Source organism: Phoenix dactylifera, chromosome 4, assembly GCF_051530095.1.
Source record: "Phoenix dactylifera cultivar Ajwa chromosome 4, Ajwa_hap1_PhDact_Kaust_v1.1, whole genome shotgun sequence".
In the NCBI taxonomy this organism is placed as follows: Eukaryota; Viridiplantae; Streptophyta; class Magnoliopsida; order Arecales; family Arecaceae; genus Phoenix; species Phoenix dactylifera.
In genome coordinates this window covers 50,172,516-50,192,615 of record NC_143193.1, presented here as the reverse complement: position 1 = coordinate 50,192,615, position 20,100 = coordinate 50,172,516, and the positions used below count along the sequence as shown (strand labels likewise).

Below are 20,100 nucleotides of genomic sequence, written 5' to 3'. Positions count from 1 at the left end.
TTTTTTTTTGTTAATCCAAATATCTATTTGAGAGGACGAGGTGGAGCTTTGCGCCTCCTCTTTTATAAAAAAAAATAATTATTATCTTGTTTCTCGTTGGCTTGTGATATAGTTTTATTCTATTTTATTTATATTAATAAAAATATATACACATACTATTTATTTATTTATTTATATTTTTGAGGGCTGGCCTTCGAATGTGGATCAGCAGGATATGTTACTGCCATTACTTTAACCATATCCTTTTTTTTTTTTGGCCAATGCTACTTTGTTGCCATTATTCATTATTTATTTATTTATTTCCGACCAACAAATATAACAGAGCAATATGAAGGAGCGTACAAGCCTCATATCATCATTTCTTTTTCCTATAACAAATAAACCCAAATATATCTTATTGTTGCAATGCCCAATATATCTTTGCACGTAGATTTCACATAACCCCATAATGACTGATAGCGCGTCTCCTGCCAGAGAGCCATATAACTCGATTGTATGCAGCAATATGAGCACAATGCAGCGATTGGATCGTGTGATGATTCAAACTGAAAGGTGATTTAATGAGCTGTTTGGGCCCAGTAAGATCAGCTGCCTTACATGTCAAGGCGAAAAATTTAAAAGACTGAAAGCCCCTAAACCAATAAGTTTTAATGAGAGTAACTAAATAAAGGGCTTGCAGTCATTCCGCATTTAAAAAAAAATTATTTGGACAAACTATGGTTTAGATGAACAGAAATTATATGGCACGAGCACTATAGAATATCTTATAGAGCAGAACTTTTATTTTTCTATATTTTCTCTAGCGCTCATTTTAAAGAGCAAACTCAAAAATCAAATAAAAATAAGGCTCATGCTACTAAAGAAGTCTGTTAATTTCATAACTTTTAAAAAATAAATACGAGATGGTTAATTGCTTGGTGTATATCGTCTAGCCACGTAGTATGTACTAATAAAAAGTATTTTCTGAAAACTGTGTATCAATTTACTTGAAAGTGTGTATTGAATTACTACTGGGTGTATCTCAAATAAACTTGCAGTATGTATTACAAAGTCGATGAGTATGTATTACCGGCCATGTAGTGTGTATTACTGAATATAATATTCTAAAAATTATGTATTAATTTGTTTGAAAATATGTATTGAGTTGCTAATGACTAATTTGCTAAGTATATATCATCTGACTATATACCATATATTAATGAACACAGTATTTTAGAAATTATGTACTAATTTACCTAAATTTATATATTAATTTACTAAATAAATAATTTGCTTGGTGCATATTATTTGACTATGTGGTATGTATTATAATTTTTTTGATTTTTTTTTAATTACGAAATTGACGACTCCATTAGTAGAATCTATGACTTTTGGATTTCTTTTTCAAGATACGCACTAAAAAAAAGTGATAAAATAAGAAGCCTAGTATGATTTTTGTTCGGATTAGATATCGTTTCTCAACGTTTGACTCTCCATGTTCCAACTTCCAATCAGAATGTTTACAAATGTGATGTCCAAATCACTTTATTCAATATACATATGGTAAGACAACAATACAGAAACATGCATCGAAGAGCCCCCTTTTTCCCAACGAATACTGTTAATGACTGCCAACAAATTAACATTCGGTGGACAGTTCAAACATACAGTTCCCTCTCACCCAGAAGTTTTTGTCCTTGATTATAGATTCTCCAAAACATGGCCAATAACTTGATAAGATCTATTATTATTGCTACTAGAAACATCAACTGCTTGTGTTAAAAAAAAAAATTCCAGCATCGCTTGCGTATAGTCCACAAAGTAGCTATAGGTGATAGTACATGAGCGACAAACTATGGGGCAAAGAAGCATGATGGTCTATTGGGGCCGGCAGGTTAAATTAGCTGCATTAATATTCACGAATAACTAAATTGAGAATGAATAGATCACCACCATGGCCACGACTGAGCGCCACCATTATTGGCACCCATACCATCATGAGATTATAAGCTTTAGAAATTTATGCCATATTCCAGCAAATATTACAGTCAGCAACAGGTACTAGTAGATTCATCTGCTTGTGGCGGTTTCTGCATAAAAATGTTTTTCTTCACCCCTATTGAACCTTCAGCCAAGAGGCTTGGTGTTTCCAAGATCTGCATCACAAGATGTAAATGATTACTAGTCTTTTGACAGAGAGCAAGTAGTTTTTCGAGAAAGTAGTCTCATGGAATTTTGCATGAAAGCTTCCATGAATTAAGGCAGCAAACTAAATAACGGGTTCTCATATTCCAGGATGTTTAAGCAGCAGTTTGCCAAGTGACACATATCACCCAAACCAGAGATAGCCTGATCAAAGATCGATAGGTCTAATAGAAGGTAAATGCTTCGGCAATGATTGGATAAAAGAGGTTAATAAGATAATGCTAAGCACAAATAGATGCAATAACGTCTGTTATTTAAAACTGTGGTTAGAGGAAAGGTTAAACAAGTTCTGAAGTACTAGTAATACTCATGGCTGAAATCAGAACCAGATCAAATTTTCAACCTTTTCTCCTTATTTTTCCTTTTATTAGGATGCTTGAAACAAGGATGAAGAAAGAAAACAAAACGGTAGATAGCTTTACTGAAAATTGATTTGCAGCCAACATATAGATGGATGTTTGCAAGAAAATCTCAATGGCATAGTGATGATCGAAATAACTAACTAATAGTTTACAAGGAATGAAAGATGAATTCTCTTAAAGAGAGGACAAGTGCATCCACATCAACATGATCAACCAGGATACCGAAAACATACAAACATCATTTTTGACAGACAGGGGGATGGGGGGGATGAAGGAGGGAAATTGACATCTCTTAGGAGGAAAAGAATCAGACAGACAAGTATTTCTACTGCTTCAAGATACCAATCTCGTATACATTGGGAATGACATGAAGTGCATTATAGAATTGCTTTTGTGTATAACTACCGTCTGGGGTTTTCTTAGATTGCTTTTTGATTAAGAAGACTTCATCAGAGGATAATATCAGTTAAAGAGTTTCTTCGGGTTCATTAGAGCATAGCCACAGACTGATGCATGAAGGACTGAAGCCCAATCCACGAAAAGCTATATAACAAACTGAATCTATCTAGTGGCATAGTGCAATTGTCGATATGCCTTTTGTACAGTGAATACCTCACTGTTTCTTTCCTCTTCTCACATTCTTCTTCTTTGCTAAAGAAATAGCACCTTAATGTCTCTAATCAAAAACATTAAATCATCAAGGTCATTGATTTTGACTTGCCCCAACAGATAATCAAGATCAAGCAAGGAAAAAGAGAAGAAGGATATATGGAGGACATTAAATGTGGAATTCAAGACATGATATACGGTGATGCATAATATAAATAAGGTTTTAGTCATGCATGGTCCCAAAAACAGCTTGTTTTTTTGAACATACAAGTAAAAAGTTTACTATCAATACAGTTAATGAATCAGAAAACTTTTTTTAAAAAGAAATGAAACATGTCATATCATAACCCAAAACTTGGGCAACTACAAAACACCAGAACTGCACATACCTTCAAGACAAGCTCCTCAAAGCATTTTTCTACATTGACTCGAGTTTTTGCACTGCATTCTAAGAATAAGCATCCACACTCTCGAGCTAAGTCAATGCCCTCTTTCTTTGTCACGACCCTTCCTCCTTCCTGATAAGATTTAAACTACACCATTTAATTGAAAATAATTTTGTAGGATAATGCATGAGAATATACATTAGCAAAAAAAAATAATATAACATATTTTCGCTATGCTCACCAACCTGCAGATTGAACATGACATCTAGAATGAGGGCAAAATAACTGTAGATTCCAGAATTACCTTATCAACCTTGTTTCCTACAAGCATCTTAATGCAGTCTTGATTGGTTGAATAAAGTTCTATTTCCTTAGCCCATACATCTTTCAGATTGGTGAATGTGTCCCTCCTTGTAACATCATAAACTGTAACCATGCATCAAAAAGAAAGGTCACTACCAGTTTAAACCTGGCACTAACAAAGATCAAAATCAAGCTTTTTTTTTTCTCAGTAAAATCTGTCCACATCTATCACACATGTTGCACCCTTGACCTTCTTCCACTACCCACTCTTATCACCACACCCTGCATCGATGGCTTGATGCCCCCCCCCACATAATTCTAATCCCCCAATTCTTTGCACTTCCTGTGTAACAGTTTCTTAGTGTGCTTTAGAAATTTTGATTTTTGGATGTTTCGCCATATGTGTGTCTGTGGTGTGGCATGACTTGGCAAGGCCAGACACATGTAGCCATGACTACGATGTGATACTGCACATGTAGGTGCGTGATCTCACATGTATTGGATGCCCATGAACTTTATCTCGGAAAATGTAAAGTGCAACAAGCATTGGCACATCATTGTTACATGCTATGCTATTGCTAGGCTGACACATCATCAGTACGCAATACCTAAAGCCATAGTTAAGACAAAATTCCAAACCAATACCAAGTTGTCAAAAAATTGAAAGAGTGAAGTTGGGTGCAAGAGTGGGAAAACAAGATGTCTAATAAAATTTAGGCTGTAGAAAGACCAAGGAAGCATCAATTGCGGGTAGTATAAATCTACAAATTCTCTTATTATACTAAAGGAAGCACAAGATATGAGATTAAGAAACATGACAGAATTTATAAGACACAGAACCAAGAGTGAGACCATATGATTGATTCCATGTTACATGAACTTAGGTGTGAAGGTTAGGCAACAATATGTGCCTAAGTGTCAGACCCTTCTAATCTTCAGAATTTTTTCTTGGAGAACCATACCTCAGTGTTTTAATTTACCCATACTTGTGTCCGTGTACCAGGTGTGGAATTTCTGGGATAAACTGAAGGTTCCAGGTAACATCACATTGATTTTATAAAGTATAAGCAAAAGATGCTTAGGGTCTATTTTGTTGTTGGAGAATTGTGGAAATGGAAAAGGAGAAGAAATACCTTTTCCTTGAAAAAGGAAAATATATTACTTGTTTTGTTAGAAAAGTTAGTGGCCCAGAGAAGGAAGAAAAAACAAGTTCTACTCTCTAAAACAGCTCTCCCTCCCTCCCTCTCCTATAATAGGGCGGAGGCAGGAAGTACCAACTCAGGCAATCCCTCCACTTTCTTAAACAGTTAAGTATTCATTTTCTGGTGCTTTTCTGAAAAATGGAAAGTTCATTTTTCCATCATACATGGAAATTCTTTATTCAAATTCTTTTTCTTTGCTGCATAATAATTATTTGTAAAAATACATTTCCAGAGATTTTCAATCCCTTATTCTAGCAACTAAAGACTATTTAGTTAAAGAGCAAATAGAAACACTTGGGTACATGAGAAAGAGTGTGAATAGTCTTGAGTGGGTGCATTACCTTAGATAGAATACTCCAATTAATAAGGCATAGATTGATCCATTTGAATTGGTATGTCATGCATCAGCAGAGTATAACTATACTAAATAAACCAACTCCTTCCATCAATAACCACAAATGTGTAATGGAATCATTAGACTAGAGAATGCGTCTCAGTCAAAAAAAAAGAGAATATAATGCTTCAACACCAAATCTTTTCCAATGCTTTAGACTGAAACTGTACCAAGTTTAAAATTCCAGCATATTACATGTGATAAGCAGACATAAATGTTTTCTTTGTTGTCATCGCAAAACAACAATATTAACAGTCAAGATTGCAAAGAGGGGGGGAAGCTAGGAACTTGCATACCCATTATGATCCCCTGTGCTCCCCTATAATATGAACTTGTTAAAGTTCGGAATCTCTCTTGTCCAGCTGCATGATAAAGTTATCCTCTGTGTCAACATTTCATTTACATCTACATATTTGAATGATTACAAGACACCAGAAAATGACAAACATATTCCCACAGAATACATACATGACCACTACAATTAAAAAGATAGGTCTTAATTCAATAACCGCAATAACAACTTTCTGATCAACAGAAATTGCATGAATAATCCAGTTCATAAGTAGAAGGATTAGCTTTTATTACAGATAATTCTCTGTGAAATAGAAACTTAATAAGATCTTAGAAACATAAGATGACAAGGTACACATAACACCTATTAGCCTGTACTAAGAAGCCTATAAATTAAAAAGAATGATCTTTTAGCGAAGATAATGACTTGGTTTTTATACATCTAACATGTGTTAAAAAAAGTATATGCCAACATAAATGGCACGCCATGAAATACTGCATTGCAAATATGAAAAATAAAAGCAAAATTGAGCATACTGATTGCTGTATAAAACGATGATTATTCAAGAAGGTAGAAAGCATTAAGCTTCCATTGGCAAAATGATTTTGCCTGATAAATTACCACCTTATGTATTGATAAAAAGGAGGTTCATGCACACTGCCCACTTCCTGCCTCCTCAAACTGCAATAGTAAGAGCCTAATCAAATGGTTTACCTTTTTAGTTAGTTTTAGTTTAGACTTTTTGTCTCCAATAATATGACCAGTAGAACTATGAAATAGAAGAGGCAATCAATGACAGAAAGTGGGGAACCTTGATATGCATGGGCATTGTCAAATTTCTATTATTTAAGAGGCCATTGAAAAGTTATAAACATCAATAAATTCCATGTGAATGTTCTGCCATCTATGAAAGACCAATAAGAATCGTTACTTTTTTCCAGAACAATGATGTATAATTTCCTCCAGACCTAGGTTGTGCTCAAGGCAGTAGCCTCCCCCCCCCCCCCCCCCCTACTCCTCTCTCTCTCGGACCATATTAGATTCATAATGTCATACACCTTTTACATCACATGAAGAAGATGCAACAAACATGCAACAAAAGAAATCATTACAGGAACCAGTCAACGCATATGAATGATTGAAAATCATGTTAAGCCAATGTATAAAAGGTGAAACTGAAAGCTCACTGCATCATCTTTGTTATCTAAATGTAACAAGGTAGTTTGAATTTCTTTAAGCAACCATAAATGAAGCCAAATATTAAATATGTCATCATGTAACATGAAAATTCTTGCAACCATATCACATTTTGTCCATTTCTTCAGGGTTATGATATCCTTCCTGATATGTTATTTTTCCATCCTCTGAGGCTGTAGTTATTGTGATAAAAAACAGTTAAATGCTATTGCTTGTGGATCTAAAAACATACCAATTGTACAAAAAGATTGATACTCACGCAGTTATGATTGTAACACAATAAATCAGATTCCATCAAGATCTAAACGCAGAGTGATCCTATGTCAATCCATATTGTTTCCTAACTATTTAGGCCACAATATCTCCTAATTATGTGCCTTGTATTTCTTATGTAGAATGTCTATTACATATTTTTAGTAGTTTAGTTGGTTAGGGGTCGCAAGAGAATGACAAAGCTTATCAGATTCTTTGAAATTTAGTTTGTAGGTTGGAGCACATTTTGCTATACAATTAAGATTTTTAAATTAGACGAACCAAATGAATCTTGTAAGTACTGTTAGCAATAGCTACCAGCAAACAAGTATCTTCCTCATGAGCCTTGCTTCAATACAGCAGAATATGATTACACGGCTTTCTTTTCCAGGAGACCAAGTTCTAATGCATACAACTGTAAGTGTTGGGGACTAAACACAAGATGATTGAGGGAGAGATTATAAGCTGAGTGACCTTGTCAGGATGTATGCAACAAAGATCTAGTGTGGTCTCAATAAGGAAAGGAAATGGGATACTTGATGATGTTTTAGGAAAGAAGATGGGAAGATTTAAGAAGCATGGCTGGAAGTTAGAGAAATAATTTGGAAAACTTACAGCAACACTGGCAAAATCAGGTTCATAAAGGCCAACTCAAAAGGTTAAAATAAACATCATAAACATATGATTCTCATAATGCTATGGAATGCTTATGCACATTCTAATCCTGTATTTTTATTTCCTTACAATTTTAAACATTGTGGAGACTTATTTAACTTTTAAACTGAAATCCTCGTACAGCCACAGTTTAAGAAACAGAGGGGAGTGAGTGGGATGAAGGTGAGGGTAGTCTAACTGCATGTAGAATAAATATTAAATGATCAGGTTAAGGAATGGAGGATATAGCCAAGAACGATGATAGTTGCCAGTTTCAATATTTAATATCTCATAGGAAAATAAGAACACAGTAAGCACCTGTATCCCATATTGCAAGCTTCAATCTTTTTCCCCCAATGTTAACCATCTTTACCTTAAAATCAACACCTAAATAGAAGAAATAGAATGTGAATGGAAAGATTCAACAGTATATAAATATGTGAGAAACTTGCATAAAAGGCATCTCATTGGGAATATATGCATGTCATGAAGATGCATGTTCATGAATACTTACTAACAGAAGAATCTAAGTCCATTCACTAAATAAAGTTTAGTTTCTGGAATGAGTAACTTAACAATCACACTAGTACCATCCTAAAAAAAAAAAAAACCAAAAAGAAGGGGTTGAAATGATAGGTCCAACAAAACAAGACCAAAAAAATAAATGAATCTTACAGAAGCATAATTTCTTCTCATAACTTACGAGACCTCAAGACTTTTGAGCATTAAAAAGATTCCCTACCAAGAGTTGATCAGTATCCTAAAAACAAGGTGATGACAAATGCTTAATTATATAAAAATGATCTCTCATTCTTGATGATTTACAAATCTCTTTTATTTAAACCATGGTTTATGGAAGTTTGCAACACTTCAAGTGTTATATAATCCAAGATATGGAGAGCACTGCCTCAAATTCAGTTTTTTGCATAAATCCTGTCTCAATTCATGCCAACATGGCTTTAGCATACAATGAAAGGAGTTCAATTGAACATATCAAATACGCAACCAAATAAATTTAAACTTCGTAAGCAAGGCCTTATCGGAACTGTATAAAATGAATCATATAAATCAAAGTATGATCCAACAGATTTTGCACCTGTTCAGACTTTAAAGACCAGCTATCAACGTCATTTCGACCCTCATGAAACAGTGCAAAGAAACTCACCAAAGCAGCAGTCATAAAAGAGGACATAACATGAAACCTACTTACCTATACTTCACAACTAACAAGAAAACCTCGAAGTTTTTTTCTAGAACTAAAGAGGTTCTGCACAGATAGTGAATACTGTAGATGGTATTTTACTTTTGTTTACTGAAGGCACAAGTATCAGTTGCTCCAATGTAAGTGTGAGTTTGATGCTCATAGCTTCCATATGTTTTTCTTTGTTCTTGTTCTAAGTTATTTAAATCTGAAAAGGTCCACCGCCAACAATATTGCCTCTTTACATTTGACTTACCGACAAACTTAATGTCTCAATGTAAAAATAAACATGGGCTATGATTTCAGAGCACCTGCCAATTTGAACAAACTAGTACTCTTAAACGGTAATGCCAAGATTATTGTTGCTGTGCAGCTGGTATTGCTTACCAATTATTCTGCAAGTCTGGTGACATCAGAATCCATTTAGATTACTAACAGAACTCATTTTGAAGTCACTCAATTCCTGCAGTCACACAATTAACAGTCTCCACTTTCATGTTTACTTGAAAATATGGATTCGTAAGATATTCTGCTCTAGATCCTTTTCTAGTTCCTCGTTACTTGGAACCATTACATGCTAATACTTCTTGCAATGTGTCAAATTAAAGTATCATTTCTTTCCCACGTGAGCATACATTAATTTAGTACATGTGAAAATTAGGGGCATGTTTTCCATCTTTTAATTATGCACAAGCTTAGCAAAATAAGTAGTCTACCACACCATTTAGCGGCCAAGAGAAAAGTATCTATCATAACCCAGAATCCAAAAAGATTCATCTTTTTCCCCCTTCTTGTTATGTGCATAATTTTTACATAACATTCAGTTCGTCTCAATGCTAATCAAATATAAATGCATTCTTTGAAGTCAACAGTTTATCAAGATCACATTTATAGAATTAGCGCACGCACCAATCGTGGGGGACAGATCTTCGAAGGAATCAGTGGTAAAACTCAATAAAAGGCTGCTCTTCCCTACTCCAGAATCGCCGATCAGCAACAACTTGAACAAATAATCGAATTCCGGTTGACTCGTAGCAGTCATTCTTGATCAAATTATATCTTCACGTTCCCAGACAATAAAAACGCTAAAATAGAGGGAAAAACCAAAAAAATAAGGAAAACCCCGCGATAATAGATAGATAGAACGCAGGAACGCCATTATAGGGATTCAAGAAACCCTAAGAAACGATAATACCTTGGAGATCGTAGTCGTCGTCGGAGGAAGAGGAGATAGAGATCTGGGGTTTCTATTCTACCGCTCTCGAGAATTCGAGACGACGGAGTGGGGGAAATCGCGGGGTGGAAAAGGAAAGCTTCGTGCCAAAGTCAAGGAATGTGGAAGTGGCGAAGATCGGGCCGGACGTAAGCGATCGGCTGCAACACCTTGGACCTAAACGTGGGGCCCCTTCCTAGAATCATGAGGGGTGGAAACTCTTAATAGCGAGGGCCCAACTCTTTATGGGAAGGCCTCGGCCCAGGAACCCAAAATCTATTACCACCAAACCTTGTTTAGGATGATATGACCACTTGCCCCCTGCCACTGTAGGAGTGCGTGTGCGTGTGTATATGTATGTATGTATGTATATGTATGTGTATGTGTATATGTATATTTATATATATATCTAACTTCAAGATTAGAGAGAGAGAGAGTTTTGGTAAAGCCTTGAATGTCACACAAAAAGATGGAGGTACTGCACATTTCTTCGATCTACGAAAGATCTTGTTTTGATTGTTGGTGCTGGTCTCTGGGGGCTTGCTGTAGCTGCTTACCTTGTAAGTTGTAATTCTTTCAATGCCCTTATGATAGAGAACGATGACTGCACCGCTTCATTGTAATCTTTTGATTCCCCTTATCCTTTCGATCCCCTTGTAATCCTTTCAGTCCTTTCTTTTCGTGGTATCTGTCGGCTTGGTATATTCTACCAGTCTACCGACAAAGGGAAAGGTGGGGGTGTCAAGACTCAAAAGTTAGGCCTGTTCTGACTCAATCGACCCAATCCAAGGGGTTAGTTTTTGAACTGGGGCTAAATCACGTCCAATTTCCCCCCATCAGACTGGGTTATTTTTTGGGTTGTCTCAAGCCTGAATAAGCCCAATTAGTGTTAGATACTTATTGAAGCCTAGGTCTGGCATGGATATATTTGGGCTTTCATGGGTTCCAATTTAGTTGGGCTTCGGGGATTGCAAAGTGAGCCCAATTTTAAAGTTGTTGGAATTAATCGTCCAGACTGGCCTAGCCCATTCATATCCTTCGGAAAATGTACAAGGATACCAAGCAAAAATTATTAGCACTGACTCGAGCCAAAAAGCCAAAACAAAAACATAGAATATCCAATGTGTAATTACCTGAGCCAATAGGCCGAGGTAATAACAAAAAAAAACTTAGCCATACACCTCATTGGCCCCACTTTGAGATAGTGGGACCAAAGAGCGAGAAGAGCCGCCAATAGGCTCGAGGCAATCTCACCTTATCCACACTCCGACCACAATCCCCTCGTTCCCTTCAACTCCTCCCTCGCACCTGATCGCTCCCACAATCAAAAAGCCATTCTTTTCGAGCTCCTCCAAGGTCAAGAACACCTGCATCTCATCCAGAGAAGTTGCGGTGAGGGGGTTTCCTTTCCCTTCCAATAAGAAGAAATGGCTGCCATGAACTCCAGTGTGCTGGCATGCAACTATGCTCTCCCAGGAGCATCAGAATCTAGCTTGAAGCTCATGCCAATGGCATCAACTGCATCAACTTCAGCTTCTAGGCCAAAATTGCCAGTGATCAGAGCCCAGCAAGTTCGGGCAGCCGAACCAAAGGAAGGAAGAGGAATTGAGGGAAGAAGAGCTGCACTCCTCGGCTTGGCTGCCGCTCTCTTCACCACAGCGGCCGCTACCTCGCCGGCTAATGCTGGTGTCATTGAGGAGTATCTTGAGAGAAGCAAAGCCAACAAGGTATGCTGCTGCTGCTGCTAACTTACTATCCTCGTCTCGGTTTTAAGATTAGAAAGAGAGAATTAAATTAAAGTAGTTAGTGATCAGTTTCATTGGTTCTATATCTTTTCAGAAACTCGCAATGGATTGGTAAAGTTAACGGAAGATTAATAGTGTTAGTACGACATAGCTGAGCAAACTTATCACTTCGTTCGATCTTATTACGCAAAAATAAGCTTATATTATTAGATGAAATGAAATTCGTTCAAAGCCAATTTATGATCAGGATTATTGGTCCAAAGCAAAGTGTTAATACACTAAACGGATCTCAAGCATTGCAGAGTGATGCGATTAGTGATGTAAATTTATAAATATAATATTTAATCTGAAGTGTCTATAAATTTTTTGCAGAACCAAATTGGCTTTATATTATTTTTCTGAGAAATATTGGTTTTAGAATACTGTCTCTAATATTCATTAGTAAGATTTCCTTTCCTTGCAGCTATTCATTTCAACAAATGCAATGCATTCCTTAATATTGGTTTTTTGCATGAGTAATGAAAAACAATGAGAATTGACAGAGTATACCTATGTAGTGATATGTTTGTTTTATGAAAACAATGTTGCTCTGTTGGCAGAATTTGACAAGATATTCACATTTTTACTACTAAAACTGTTTACTTTGCATTACGATGTTTTGAATTTTTCATGCTGAATTAAAAGTGAACCCGTCATGAATTTTACTGAAACTTTTCTTTCCTTTCTGATTATCAACAATTTGGTTCTCCTATATTATTGCTTCCAAAACAGTAGAGTTAAACTCACACAATGAGGTCAACCAAAACCATGATATAGTTAGATTCAGACAAGCCAATCTGAAAATTGCTAACTGCAGTGATGAAGGCTTCTTGATCAGAGAGGATTTCCCTTAATATTGTTAAATCAACATCCTTATGATCCATGATGTTTTGAAAGGTTAGGTAGCAGGCTTACAAATATTGCAATGTAAATTCACCTGGTGAACTTAGTAATGGAATTTTGTGCAGGAACTGAATGACAAAAAGAGGTTGGCTACAAGTGGTGCAAACTTTGCTCGGGCATACACAGTGGAGTTCGGCACATGCAAGTTCCCTGAGAACTTCACTGGGTGCCAAGATTTGGCTAAACAAAAGGTTTGAGATGCTGTCAAAATTCTTATCTGTTTACTATATAACTAAATTATAAATTTGGCGTGCAAAGAGATATACATGTGTGCCAGGAAATGCTCGGCATAGTTTTGGTACTATGTGTTTAAAATACCATATCCACAATTATTAATCTTTGTCGCCTCGCATCTTATCTCATAGCTCTCATGTCTCATTTCCAGACTCTCCAATTAAATGCAAGTTTTTAGTAATTGTTGCCTGAGTCCTGAATAGGTGCGTCTCATAAGTTCGCTCCAAATGCGCTCAATTCTAATTCTTACTGATCTTTAGGAAATCCAATCTTCTTGTCTACATAAGCTGGATTTCGAGCGCGTAAACATTTTTTTTTCAATGTCCTCAAACGATGACCAATTCTAATTCTGGTTCTCAGGCATATGTGGTGATTAATGAAGAGTACATAGTGAAAATGCTAAAATTATTGAAGTATATCTTAATTTTCCAATTTCAACTAGATAGAATAGCTACACTATGCGCTGAGAAACTCTTGTATTTTGCATTTGGCATTTGAAATTGTATTATCAGGTTTATATTTAAAATTTTCAGCTATTTTTCCTGTTCACCTTCGATTATCTCGTCCTTAACATGCTTCGAGCTATTTGAGATTGTTGTTCTTGTATGTTCTTGTGCTTGGATCCTGATCAGTGCACTTAATTATATTATTCTTATTGTTGTGGGCAAAGCAGAAAGTGCCGTTCATAACCGATGACTTGGAGTTAGAGTGTAAAGGCAAGGACAAGTACAAGTGTGGATCCAATGTCTTCTGGAAATGGTGAAGGTAGCAATGACTTTTATCCTCGGTTGTATTCAACTAGTCCACGGAACAAACTTTTAGTTCCATTAATCTTTCTCTCTCTCTCTCTCTGTGGATTGTATTTCAGTACGTTTTTTTGTACCAAAATCAGCAATCAAATTTGAAGTACACAGCCAGAGTTGCATAAACTGGCCTTGTAATTAGCTACCTAATCGATGCATCCTGAAATACATTTGCATGTCTTGCAAGTCTCATTACGTATAATCAAACAAGATCAATATTTGCATGTCTTGCAAGTCTTAGCAACATGAAGCAAGAAATAATGTCTCATAGTATAATGAACAGCAGTGTATCTTTTAGCATGCATCAGAGCTATTCTGAGCCAAATACAGGTCCAAGTCATCAGGTCTTTGGATGTTCCAAAAGCCAATATCTTTTTTAAGATCTCAGCCTATTGGCAGCGATCAGGTGCGAGGAAGGAGTTGAAGGGAACGAAGGGATTGTGGTCGGAGTGTGGATAAGGTGAGACTGCCTCAAGCCTATTGGCAGCTCTTCTCGCTCTTTGGTCCCACTATCTCAAAGTGGGACCAATGAGAGGTATGGCTAATTAGTTTTCTTTTTTTTTTGTTAAAAAAAAAAATTTAATAACCACCTATGCTTTTGTTTTGGCTTTTTGCCTTCCTTGTCCATTTTCCAACAACTTCAAAATTGGGCTCACTGTTCAATCCCTGATGCCCAGCTAGATTGCAACCCATGAAAGCCCAAATATATCCATGCCAGACCTAGGCTTCAACAAGTGTCTAAAGTAATTGGGCTTTATTCAGGCTTTGAGACAACCCAAAAAATTACCCAGTCTGATGGGAGGAAATTGGACGTGATTTAGGCACAACGCAGTTCAAAAACTAACCAAGTCTATGGGACTCAAACCTGCGATCCTTGGATTGGGTCGATTGAGTCAGAACAGGCCTAACTTTTGAAGAGAGCCAAGACTGCACCTAGGCCTAACTTTGGACAATCACCTGGCCATTTCATAGCTCACTACAGTACGAGCTATTAATCACATGCCGAGATGTGTGAAAAAAAGGGGCTAATTTTTACTTTTGTTTTTACATTGTCTTTATTTTTTCCATGCATTTTATTGTGCGATTTTGTTCCATGTTACATTAGACTATTAAATGATCCAATGAATGCGAAACCGGATTTTACCCCAATAGTAATATTAACGGACGCAAGGCCCTCTTGATTCAAAACACGCCGATCCTTGATTTGTGGAACGAAAGAACAGTGCAATCGAAGCAAGGCTCCCATAACTGAGGCAACAGTGAACAAATCTTGCGGCTTTAAAAAATGGCCCAGCAGAAAGTTTTGTTTAATTTTAATGTCGCTGAACTTGTGTTAAAAGGCCATGGTGATTGCCTAGATCCAAGGGCATCGGTGGCGCAGGTAGGTGCGACCTCCTGCTGTGAGACATTTGGGGCATGGTGAGGAGCGATGTTGGTTTTCAGACCAAGCATGTTTGCAGAGAGGCTAACGGAGTTACGGATTGGGTGGCTTTATATGTGGCCGACCACTCTAAGGGGCTCTATAGGTTGGAGAAAGTGAGCTGCCTAAAGCATTCCGAGATTTGCTGTTTTTTAACTTTTTTTGGGTGCATCCATACTAGATATGTCAGAACCATCCACTTTAGCAAAAAAGAAAAAAAGGAAAAAAAAAAACTGAGTTAAACCGTCAAGCGAGCATGATTGAATTAATTGAAAGCTGGGGAAGACTGATCAATCATCTAACCAATAACAATTGCATGCATAAATGCATGCACATTTGGGTAGATATTTTACTTAGAAAAGAAAAAAATAAAGAAAGAAAAGTAGATATTAAAATTTCCCAACTATAATCTCATGCCTACGTCCATATGAGCCTCACTCACTCATATGCTAGCGAAGGTGACTTGTTCTTGGTCTACAATAATCAACCATTCTATCATGAAGTAATCATTACCAAATAGAAATAAATGCTTTCTGATGGACATGTGTTGCTCATCTGGATGTGGATATTTCCACCTTATCAACTGTGACTAATCCTTCAATCTTAGTTCCTAACTGAGGAGTTTTCGAATATAAATTTGCTCGAGGTCCAATATAACATCTAGCACAATCAGTGAGGTTATTCAGGTCATTACTTAGAGTGCAAGAAGCATACCTTCTTAGCAGATGTTTTTAAGTTACAGCTACAATTGGCCTATTTCTAGGTGAGACCTAACTTTCTCTTCATATATGCCTTCGTTGTGTATATATCAATTTTCTATATTATAAATTTTGTCAATATATGTAACATAACCATTAAAATTAAGGTGAAGAGTTAGCTATAAAGAATCAAAACATTATTGCTTTACTACAGCTTTTTTTTTTTCCTTTTCCTGCACGAAAATCCCTGTTGATGTTTCCTTTTGGCAGGCGAAGTTTTTGATTAATAGTGTCTGTTAAGTTTGGAACCACAATATCTCATGTTGTGACATGGAGCAGCAACTATTTCTTTTTTTTTTCTTCCCTTTTTTCTTTTTGAGAAATATGAAGCAGCCAGGATTTAGAGAATATATGTTCTTGATTTAACGAGTATATGGGCACAAAAATAATGGTTGCACAAGACGTATTTACCACACAACATTGAAAAGGACTTGACGCATCATCCTATGTGGGGGTTCTTCTAAATGACAAGAAACGAAACTCATTAGATAAACCTCTTGTCAAGAAACTGCAAGCCATTTGTTCCTTCATTTTAGTCTTATAAGGCAGCTTAATTTGCCACTTCTATTAAAGACTTTTTCGTATGAGAGCAAGACGTATTCTTCCCTTGTTTGTGTGGAAAAAGCATCAGAGAAAAATATTTCCTGCGGATAGAGAGAGAGAGAGAGAGAGAGAGAGAGAGAGAAAGAGAAACCACAGGGTACGTTGAATCTATCTTTCAGAAAGATCTGGCACGGAGAAATTGCAAAACATCACAAACAGATCTCACTCTTCGGCGCATGTTTTAACTTCAGCTGAAAAACTGATGAAATCATGAACTAAAGGCTTGTGTTTCCAGCTGCCAAGGAGCCTACCCATCTACCGATGCATTCAGCTCCAGTTCCAGGCATTTTTCTGCTGGCGTTCCTGATGCTTTATTTGCTGTGTTTCGGACTACTCATTAAAATTTTGTTGTTGGTTTATTTGTGGTTCTGTATTTCTGTGTTTCTTGGGTTGCACCATTGCTGATGATCTTTGTCAATTAATTTTTGTTCTTCATGTTATAGCTTCATCTATATTACAGATAGATCTTCTTGGGTTTGGTAGTGGCATTTCTTGTAAGTTTTTTCTCTTGATCTATGAACAGGTTGGGGTCTTGCCAAAAACCCCATCCCTTCTGGATGATTTTTCTTATAAAAAAAAATTGCCAACTTATAACTGAATGAATGATAAAAAGATAGAGGTGTGATGTTTTGAATGAAGAAACATCCAGCCAACCTGAATAAGAAATTGAAGAAGGTATACCTTAATTTCGCACTCTCGACACGTTTATTTAAAGTGATCCATATCTTTACCTATTCTAATTAATTAATTTCATTTGGCTATGAAACAAAGTTGCTAAATCAAGATTCAGGAAAAGAAATCTCCGACGACTTATGGTTGTTTCGTCCGCGCTACCGGCTGATGTTATCTAAGGGGAAAAGCTCATCCTCTATAGAAAAATTTATTTTATCAAGAACTTATATTCTCCTCCAATATATAGAATTAGTGTATTAGAAAAAGTTAAAAGAAATAAAAGATTTCTAGACAAGCGAAACATATAACATATGGAATCTTATTTGCTGACAATGCATGTAACCGAACTTTGCCCAAAACAATGTCATGAAACTAAAAATAATGAGATTACTTTGCGCCTGTTGACAAACCAAGCATCAAAATGCTGGATTTGTATTTCGATAACATATGCACCTCATGGAGTGGTCAAATTTTGTAAAGCAGTCCATGGTAGGATGGCAAAAGATTTGTACTAGAAGAAAACAAGGAAGATGACAGAAGATTTGTACTAGAAGAAAACAAAAGGAAACCAAACTCTGCCATTGACTGAGCACTTGAAAAACATGTATATGTTTTTTTTTAAATAGGAAAATGGAGGAAAATGAGTGCTTCCTCCAATTAGATTAATATAAACAGAAGATACAGAGGTACAATAATGTTAAAAGACAACGCCTCAAAGACAGCCAAGGAACAAAAAGCTACAGACCAACAAGGATATTATCTCCTCAATAGCGAACCAATAAGATTCAAAATTGCTTGATGGCTGTCTTTTAGCTTTCCTGAGCACAGGCAACGGTGAAGCGCTTTCAGCAGGGTTGCATTGATGGAAGATCCTTTTTGAAGAAAAACACTTGAATTGCTTTCCAACCAAATATACCAACAAATGGCCATAGCAAGCTGATCCCAACCCTTTCTAAACAGCCTTTGATTCTTCCTCTCCTCCATGCCGCCCATGAAACTCTAATATACTTTGGCCAACCATAGGGTTTAAGCTGTGTTTTGAGGGTGAACCACAAGCTCTTGGCAAAAGAGCATTTGACAAGAGAAAAATATTTGAAGCCATCAAAAAAGAAAAAGAGAAGATCATATTAACAAGATCAAAGGCATTGATAAATTAATGAACTAGAAGGTTGACAGTTGAGAATAAATATTAGCTCCTGATAGAACCATGCATTTTTCATGATGCCACCACAGCAAACAAGTGTACCACTGCCAACTTGGTTATTATCTCTCTTAATTTAGATGTCCGGCCTGACTCAAAGTATGCGGATTTGTGATAACTTTGAATTCAAGAGGTGATCCCAACACCCAGGAAGTCGATAAAGGGAACGTCGACCTTGCATGTCAAGGAATCATCATCACCATCATCTTGCTGATTATCATGAGCTCTATGGTTCATTGCTCTGGCCGAAGAATCCCCAAGTCTAATGAATTCACCTGCTGTCATTACCTCACTTCCACAACCGTCGCCGGTGGCGGAGAATCTGATGGAATGAGGTGCCACCCGCATGTAGTCAGTGTTACGCAATGCATTGAAACTTCTGTAAATATGATAATTAGAAGGGCGAAGAGACTGGTCACGGAAACGGGAGCTCTCAAGAACATTATAATTATATTTAGGACGATGGTAGTCCCTTTTATCAGCACCAAAAATTTGACGTGACGAAGGGAAGGTTGATCCGGAGAAGGCCCAAGAAAATGATGAACTCGAAGGTGACGCGGCCATCCTGTCAGTGGTGGAGCTTCCAAACTCAAAGAATCTACCAGTATCCAATTGGAGGTGTTTTGACTTACTTCCCTCTGGAGGAGCCGAGCACGGAGTAAAAAGGCCATTCACTGTGCTATCGGAGATGTAGTCCTGACAGCTTCTCTTGCCGAAGAGCCTCGATCGCTCTCTGTGCCGTCGAGCCATGATCACATGCCAATGGTTCTTCACAGCGTTGTCAGTCCTACCAGGGAAAAGTCGGGCTATCAACGCCCACTTGTTTCCATGAATGCGATGAGCTGCGAGGAGCCTCTCTTCTTCTTCCTCTGTGAATGGTCTCTTGTTAATTCTTGGGTCAAGTTGGTTAAACCACCTCAATCTACAGCTTTTTCCTGCGAAGAATAAGCCATAAGAACTCATAGATTAGAAAACAAGATAGAGAAATTTTTACAACAAAAAAAAAAGAGAAAAAGTTAAAGAATACACGAGAGAGAGAGGTGATCAATTATCAAGAAGTTGTGATGGTTTCACAAGCTTGAATTTGGAGACCAGTATATAAGATGTACAACGATATGAGAGAAGATTACAGAGAGCGAGGAGATGATGCTAACTCTCGTGTTGTCACACACCTGACCTCCCTTGCAGCTTCTCGGCAATCGAGTTCCAGTTCTGAGGACCATACTGCTCGACAAGCTGCCTCAACTTCTCGTCTTCGCCAGGTCTCCAGTGCCCTCGAGGGCAAGCCTTCGTGTCATCGGATCCAGTGGCTCCTGACGACGATCCCATCATCCGCAGTGGTCCTTGCTGTCCAAATTTCCTCAATTGAAAATGATCAGAGGCAAGAAGATGCGAAGAGGATAAGGGGGTAGCAAAGGAGAAGAGGGGAGGATAAGTAGAAGAATTGAGAAAGTTGGGTTGTTTAGCCTGTAG

General features: G+C 37.1%; 3 protein-coding genes across 7 annotated transcripts; 1 reads left to right on the top strand and 2 right to left on the bottom strand.

The window, feature by feature from the left end:
* Positions 1-1,699: 1,699 nt before the first annotated feature.
* LOC103720531 (ras-related protein RABC1-like) lies at positions 1,700-10,440 on the bottom strand. 3 transcript variants are annotated; one of them, XM_088720404.1, is made up of 7 exons: positions 10,232-10,440; positions 9,946-10,121; positions 8,154-8,222; positions 5,737-5,802; positions 3,846-3,967; positions 3,545-3,673; positions 1,700-2,135 (listed from the first exon to the last, which is right to left on the bottom strand). In XM_088720404.1, exons 2-7 carry the CDS (start codon positions 10,076-10,078, stop codon positions 2,028-2,030), a joined length of 627 nt encoding a protein of 208 aa, XP_088576530.1. In that variant the 5' UTR covers positions 10,079-10,121; positions 10,232-10,440; the 3' UTR covers positions 1,700-2,027. The 3 variants fall into 3 exon arrangements, with proteins under 3 accessions (XP_088576530.1, XP_088576531.1, XP_088576532.1); XM_088720405.1 differs by lacking the exon at positions 5,737-5,802; XM_088720406.1 differs by lacking the exon at positions 8,154-8,222.
* A 1,072-nt stretch (positions 10,441-11,512) lies between these two features.
* Positions 11,513-14,123, top strand: PSAN (photosystem I reaction center subunit PSI-N, chloroplast, putative / PSI-N, putative (PSAN)). Of its 3 annotated transcripts, none has more exons than XR_016400354.1 (3): positions 11,513-11,976; positions 13,002-13,234; positions 13,322-13,719. XR_016400354.1 is itself a non-coding variant. In XM_008810256.6 (3 exons), exons 1-3 carry the CDS (start codon positions 11,677-11,679, stop codon positions 13,931-13,933), a joined length of 516 nt encoding a protein of 171 aa, XP_008808478.1. In that variant the 5' UTR covers positions 11,517-11,676; the 3' UTR covers positions 13,934-14,123. The 3 variants fall into 3 exon arrangements, 1 of the variants encoding a protein (XP_008808478.1); XR_015977345.2 differs by lacking the exon at positions 13,322-13,719 and adding an exon at positions 13,844-14,029 and having other exon boundaries at positions 11,514-11,976; XM_008810256.6 differs by lacking the exon at positions 13,322-13,719 and adding an exon at positions 13,844-14,123 and having other exon boundaries at positions 11,517-11,976; positions 13,002-13,127.
* A 3,912-nt stretch (positions 14,124-18,035) lies between these two features.
* LOC103720530 (uncharacterized) lies at positions 18,036-20,100 on the bottom strand. Its single transcript, XM_008810275.6, has 2 exons — positions 19,800-20,100; positions 18,036-19,562 (listed from the first exon to the last, which is right to left on the bottom strand). Exons 1-2 carry the CDS (start codon positions 19,957-19,959, stop codon positions 18,754-18,756), a joined length of 969 nt encoding a protein of 322 aa, XP_008808497.4. The 5' UTR covers positions 19,960-20,100; the 3' UTR covers positions 18,036-18,753.